This window comes from Tenrec ecaudatus, chromosome 12 (genome assembly GCF_050624435.1).
Source record: "Tenrec ecaudatus isolate mTenEca1 chromosome 12, mTenEca1.hap1, whole genome shotgun sequence".
Lineage (NCBI taxonomy): Eukaryota > Metazoa > Chordata > Mammalia > Afrosoricida > Tenrecidae > Tenrec > Tenrec ecaudatus.
The window spans coordinates 125,944,719-125,950,926 of NC_134541.1; the positions used below are offsets into that span (position 1 = coordinate 125,944,719).

General features: G+C 58.4%; 1 protein-coding gene across 1 annotated transcript; it reads left to right on the plus strand.

The window, feature by feature from the left end:
- On the plus strand, positions 1–5,935 carry STX4 (syntaxin 4). Its single transcript, XM_075564799.1, has 11 exons — positions 1–258; positions 421–522; positions 631–730; positions 876–950; positions 1,544–1,614; positions 3,563–3,671; positions 3,775–3,851; positions 4,024–4,161; positions 5,304–5,414; positions 5,491–5,587; positions 5,668–5,935. The coding sequence occupies exons 1-10, from the start codon at positions 229–231 to the stop codon at positions 5,572–5,574; spliced, it is 897 nt and encodes a 298-aa protein (XP_075420914.1). The 5' UTR covers positions 1–228; the 3' UTR covers positions 5,575–5,587; positions 5,668–5,935.
- Positions 5,936–6,208: the final 273 nt, after the last annotated feature.

Genomic DNA, 6,208 nt, shown 5'->3' on the forward strand with positions numbered 1-6,208 from the left:
AAAGAAGAGGGAATTCCAACCTGTGGAAACTTGGTGGTACCCAAGGCTGGCTGCCTCCCTCGGGCTGTGGACCGCGCCGGGGAGGGAACCCCTCGCGGCTCGGGGCGGCGTTGGGGTCTTCGGGGCGAGGGAGGGGAGTGACAGAGTGTGCGTGGGGAAAGGAGTTCCCGATTTGGATCCTTGAGGCCCTTGCGGCTCCGGCGCCGGGGACCGGGCGCTCGAGCCGCCATGCGGGACCGGACCCACGAGCTGAGGCAGGTGAGACGTCGTGGCGCCAGGGCCGGGGCGGGCAGGCAGCCTGCAGGTCCTCGGGGCTGGGAAGGGTGGCTGGTGCCAGGAAGGGAAGACCCGGAAGCCCGTCGGTTCCGCGGGGCGAGCTCGGCAGCCGGGAAGTGGTGTCAATGACCCCGGCCCTGGCAGGGAGATGACAGCTCGGACGTGGAGGACGAAGAACAGGTCGCGCTGGTGGTGCACCCGGGCACGGCCCGGCTGGGGAACCCGGACGATGAGTTCTTTCAGAAGGTAAGGGGCTGGACCTCGGCCTGAATTCTCCAGGGAGACCCGGGGCTGGAGGAGCAGGAAACGCACGTGCGGTCTGCAGGACCCCAGCCTCCGCTGTCCCCCTCCCAGGTCAGGACAATTCGGCAGATTATTGTCAAACTGGACACTAAAGTCCGAGAGTTGGAGAAGCAGCAGGTCACCATCCTGGCCACGCCCCTCCCAGAAGAGAGTGAGTGGCGTCCCGGGCGCAAGGCGCATGCTCAGCCGGTGGGATTGTGGGGGTTGTAGTTCTCCACAGGCGGTGGCCCTGGGTGGTGTGTTGCGGGGAGTAGCGAGGGGCTCCGGTTCGGGTGACACGGACCGTCTCTTGTCAGGCATGAAGCAGGACTTGCAGAACCTGCGCGAGGAGATCAAACAGCTGGGCAGGGAAATCCGCACACAGCTGAAGGGTGAGCGCCTGGGAGTTCCGCTAGAGTCCGCCCTCTGGCCTGGTACCGATGCTCTCTGGGCCATGTGACCCACAAAAGCCAAGTGCCACATCCAAGTTCCACAGTAGGCCGACGTCTAGATTCTAGAACCTTCCAGTCCAGTGTACTTTCCACGGCAATTACCCGAATCTCCTGCTCCTTTATTTACAATGCAACCTTTGACTCCTGCCTTTCTTTCCACCAGGTGCAAGCAGATGGGAGTCCGATTAGGAGCCCTCTGCACACCTGTGTGATTCAGCGACACAGCAGGGGGGGGAGGGGGGGAATCCATTTTCTCCTCAGAATTAAGGCATTTTATGCTGTTATCATTTCCCAAAACACTGACACACTGGTCTGAGTGGTTGGTTTTAAAAAAGGAGGAAAAGTCAAAGTGAAACTGATTTAAATTCTTTCGGGACACACAAGCTAGTGTCAAACAAGAAAAACACCTGTGGGTGTGAGCACTCTGCTGTTGTGTGGCTGGGGCTTGGCCCTGGCTCTGTGTCTGGATCCGCCCTCCCCAAATCTTCAGGTCTAACCCCCACCCCCTCCCATGCCCTGGTGTTTTCCCACAGCCATCGAGCCGGAGAAGGAGGAAGCGGATGAGAATTATAACTCAGTCAACACGAGGATGAGGAAAACCCAGGTAGGCTTCGACTTCTTGTAACGAGGCCACTTCAGCATTTCCTAGCTCATGAGATGGAAGAATTGAGGACGGAAGGCCCTGACAAATCAGGCCCTGATGATTTCCCACATGAGGAAACTGAAGCCCAGGGAGAGAGGACTCACCCAAGGTCAAGAACCCAAACCTCTGATCCCGTCTGCTATGATGGTTGCCGAGTGCCCGGATGGGATGAAGGCTCAGCTGCGGGACATGAGCTTTCCTGGAGTTTGGGATTGAGTAGGACTTAGTGACGAATGACTTTTCCAGAGACAGCAAGGGAGAAGCCAGGACATGCTGCGGGGTTTCCAAAGACAAATTCAGGAAGTTGGGAAGAGGAACTGCCTTGGAGAAAGGCTGCGGTGTTGGCATCCTGGTCAGCAGCTTTGAGTTGATGGGATGGGCCTCTTCGGGTGCCCAGTGAGGGCTGGTTAGGACTGTGGAGGTCATGGTGAGAGAAGGTGGCCCCTGAGCACAGCATAGCCCTCAGACTGAAGAAGGTGTGAGCACCTTAAGAGAAAAAATGGGCCCCTGGGGAAGGACTGCTGAGGTGTAAGCAAATTTGAGGCATTAAAATAAAAGTTCACTGCTTTCCAACTAATGCTGTCTCATAGAGAGCCTATAGGACAGGACAGAGCTGCCCCTGTGGGCTTCTGAGTCTGCAATTCCTTTTTTTTTTTTTTTTGAGACTGTAATTCTTTTGGGGAGTAGAAAGCCCCATCTTTTCCCTGCAGAGCAGCTGGTGGCTTTGAACTGCTGACATGGAAGTTGGCGGCCTAATTCATAACCACCATGCCCCCAGGGCTTCTAGGGCAGTGGTTCTCAACCTTCCTCATGCTACAACCCTTTCATACAATTCCTCATGATGTGGTGACACCCCCCACCCCCCACCCCCCCGCCAACCATAAAATTCTTTTCATTGCTACTCCATTCACTGCACTTTTGGTACTGTGATGATTTGGGCGACCCCTGTGAAAGAGTCATTTGACCCCCCAATGGGGTTGCGACCCACAGGTTGAGCACCATTGAACTAGGGGAAGACAAAAACCCAAACCAAACTCACTGCCCTTCAGTCAATTGCTGATTCATAGCGACTCCGTGTGGGTTTCCGAGACGGCGGTAACTGTAGACAGGAGTAGAAAGCTCAGTTCCACACACACCCCTCCCCCTGAGCTGCTGGTGGTTTCAAACTGCCGACCAGGTGGATCTCAGCCCCACTTATAACCACAACACCGCCAGGGTTCCTAGGGGAAGACAGGCAGGACAAAGACGCTCCAGAAGTCAGTTGTAGTCCTGAGTAGGGGGTGTGGGTGAGAGGCTGAGGGCCTAGGTGGGCCTGTGGGCCCATGCTTCAGGCTGGCTGTCAGGCGCCTTCGGCTTTTGAGAGAAGCCAGCCATCAGCAAACCTTCCACAGCCATCCCCGAGCCCATGGGCTCTCGTTTGGAATGCCACTGGGAACCAAACAGACAATGAGCCCTCCCCTCGTAGAGTTTCTGACACTGGTGAGGAGAGCCGGCCACTGTGGTCAACAGGGAGGTTATTTTAGAACCGTGTACCAATGAAGGGGAGAGCGGGCGTGGAAGTGCTGGGAGAAGATCGGGTTCTGTGTAAATAAGGTGCCACAAGCCTCCCCAGCAGATCGCTTCCAAACCTGTGTGGGGAAAGGGCAGTGTCGGCCAGGAACACTGGGTAAACATGCCCCGCCCCGGACAACATGCGGCTGTCACCGTGGTGGCTAGGGGTGAGGTTCCTGAGGCAGTGTGGGGAGCGCCCGATCACGGAGCTCCCCACCCTGACCCCTTCCTCAAGGAGAAGGGGGAGCCTTTGGAGGCCAGCCCCAGGGGGTTACGGTGGGCGGCACCTCATGAGAGTGCCTGCTTGTGTCCCCTGGGGAGGCTGCACCGGGCTCCCAGCCTGTGTTCTCCCCCTCAGCACGGGGTCCTGTCCCAGCAATTCGTGGAGCTCATCAACAAGTGTAACTCCATGCAGTCTGAGTACCGGGAGAAGAACGTGGAGCGGATTCAGAGGCAGCTGAAGATCAGTGTGTTGCAGTGGCCAACCCGGCGGGGAGGAGGAAGAGGACGAGGAGGAGGAAGGGCCATGGTAACCTGACCCCACACTCAGCCTGACCTTTTCCGCCACAGCCAATGCTGGGATGGTGTCCGACGAGGAGCTGGAGCAAATGCTGGACAGCGGACAGAGCGAGGTGTTTGTGTCCAATGTGAGTGGCCGCCATTGTGAGCCCCGGCCCTGCTGGATAGCGGGAAGTTGGAGGCCCAACAGGGAGCTTGTTGGCCTATCTGGATCCGTCCTCCAGCGCTGGCCCTGGGGCTGCCCACAGGGCTTAACGGACCGGCTGCTGATCTCCTGGTGACCTGTCCCCTGCCCCTCAGATCCTGAAGGACACTAAGGTGACCCGGCAGGCTCTCAATGAGATCTCGGCCCGGCACAGCGAGATCCAGCAGCTGGAGCGCAGTATCCGGGAGCTTCACGAGATCTTCACGTTTCTGTCCACCGAGGTGGAGATGCAGGTGGGCAGCCAAGGCAGCCGGCTGGGCTTGGCCCTGCCCCCTTGACTGACGCCACCTCCGGAAGTGAGAGCCTGCGCCTTCAGGACCCCCAGCCAGGACCATCTGCATCCCCACCCCATTCCTAGTCTCTCCGTGACCGATAGCTTGGGTCTCCTCCAAGTTTGGTCAAGGCCCCAGGGTGGCCCTTCCCTAAACCTGAGGCCACAGCCTGTCAGAGCCCCTCAAATTGTATGTGTCACTGGGACGTTGGCTCCTACCACAGTGGGCCACCTGCACCCTCACCAGCCCCAACCTGAACCCGCCCAGCTATAACCCCAATTTTGACTCTTCTCCCACCCACAGAGTTCGCTCAGAGTTACTCCCTAGAAGGCCTGTCACCTAAAAATCTGTCCATGCCCGTGGGTGTGGAGGACACTCTTCCTCTGGCCCTGGTTGTGTGGGACGAGGTGAGCTTCCCAGCCCCGTCCTGGAGGAGCTGACCCCGGGACTGATCCCGCCCCAGCCTAGGACGCCCTTTGGCAGCTGGCGGTTATGGGGAAGCGATTTCATTCAGGACTAGGACCAGGGAGGCTGGTGGTGCCGGATGGAGGGCCAGCACAGCTGAGGGATGGGCCTCGGCCAGCGGTTCTCAGCCTTCCTCACGCCATGACCCTTTCATACAGTTCCTCGTGCTGGGGTGACCCCCAACCATAACATTATTTTCATTGCCACTTCATCACTGTACTTTTGCTACTCTGATGAATCGGGTGACCCCTGTAATTGGGTCATTCGACCCCCCCAAAGGGGTCGAGACCCACACTTTGAGAACCACTGGCCTAGAAGAATGGGTGGGTTCAGACAGATGTGTGAGGAGACCCAGGTTCCCTCTCTATAGAAAGCGCAGAGCCGTCGGTGCAGGCAAAGTTGTGTGGAGAAGAGAGAAAAGAGACCGATCCAGGGATAGAAGGGGCTGGGCATCGCCCTCCCGAGTCTGAACTTCTGCCAGGTCTGGTCCTGCCTCCGCAGGTTTCTTGGTTAGCGGGGCTTCTCCAACCGCAAGGAGCCTTCAGACATTTGGGACCGGTATAGGCAGACATAGGAACTGCTGGGTCCCCCACTCCCAGCTGCCCCTGCCCTCCTGAGCTGGCCCCTCCTCTGAGCAGGGGGAGATGATCAACCGGGTGGAGAAGAACATCCTAAGCTCAGTGGACTATGTGGAGCGTGGGCATAAGCATGTGAACATTGCCTTGGAGAACCAGAAGAAGGCACGGAAGGTGAGTGCCCGGCCCTCCCTCCCCTCCCTTCCCCTCCCCAAGGGATGAGCCCCCCTGAGCCTCTTCTGTCCTACAGAAGAAAATCCTGATCGTCATCTGCGTGTCCATTACCGTCATCATCCTTTCCGTCATCATTGGCATCACCATTGCGATTGGATAGCATCATGCAGTCGGTGAGCCATGGTGGCCTGAGCCCTGCCTGCCCCATCCCTGGCCCGTCTCCTGTCCGCAGACCCTTCTCCTTCCCTTGCAGGCCCTGGGAGCAGCAGGAGCCTAAGTCACGCCTTCCTTCGCCCCCCAGCAACTGAAGGGCAGAGCAGAGCCTCTGCTGGACGCCCTTCCCTGCACTGGCCTCTGAGCACTAGGACGAGCAGATGGCCCTTCTGCACTTGGCAGCTGCCCGTTCATGGGGGCCTACCTCCCCCCTGAGGCCGGTAGGCCTGGGGAGATGCTGAAGGTCCTGTCTTTGGCTTTGATACGCGGTTTTGTAAGAAATTAAAGTTAAAAACAAGACAAAAGAATCCCCACGAGCTTGGAATTCCGACTGCATTTGTGATCCTGGAAGGACTGGCCCCAGCGTCCAGCCTGGACCTGCCCTGACCCTCCCCTGGGGGCAGGCCCAGCCCGGGCTGGCTCAGGTCAGATGGCCTCTGCCATGGCCTGGGGCCCGCAGGCAGCCTCTGCCCCTTCCGTTCAGTGCTGCCCTTGTGAAAGACCTGCCAGGAATATCTAGCCCTGAAAGAAGGAGCCCCAGAAGCTGGGTGGAGGAGGGGAGATGAGCCTGGATCGAGAGG

Bases quoted from the DNA above. Each gene is read 5' to 3' on its own strand.
- STX4 (XM_075564799.1), top strand. From the start codon at position 229: ATGCGGGACCGGACCCACGAGCTGAGGCAG. The intron at 259-420 runs GTGAGACGTCGT...CGGCCCTGGCAG, and splicing joins GGACCCACGAGCTGAGGCAG to GGAGATGACAGCTCGGACGT. The intron at 1,615-3,562 runs GTAGGCTTCGAC...TCTCCCCCTCAG, and splicing joins CGAGGATGAGGAAAACCCAG to CACGGGGTCCTGTCCCAGCA.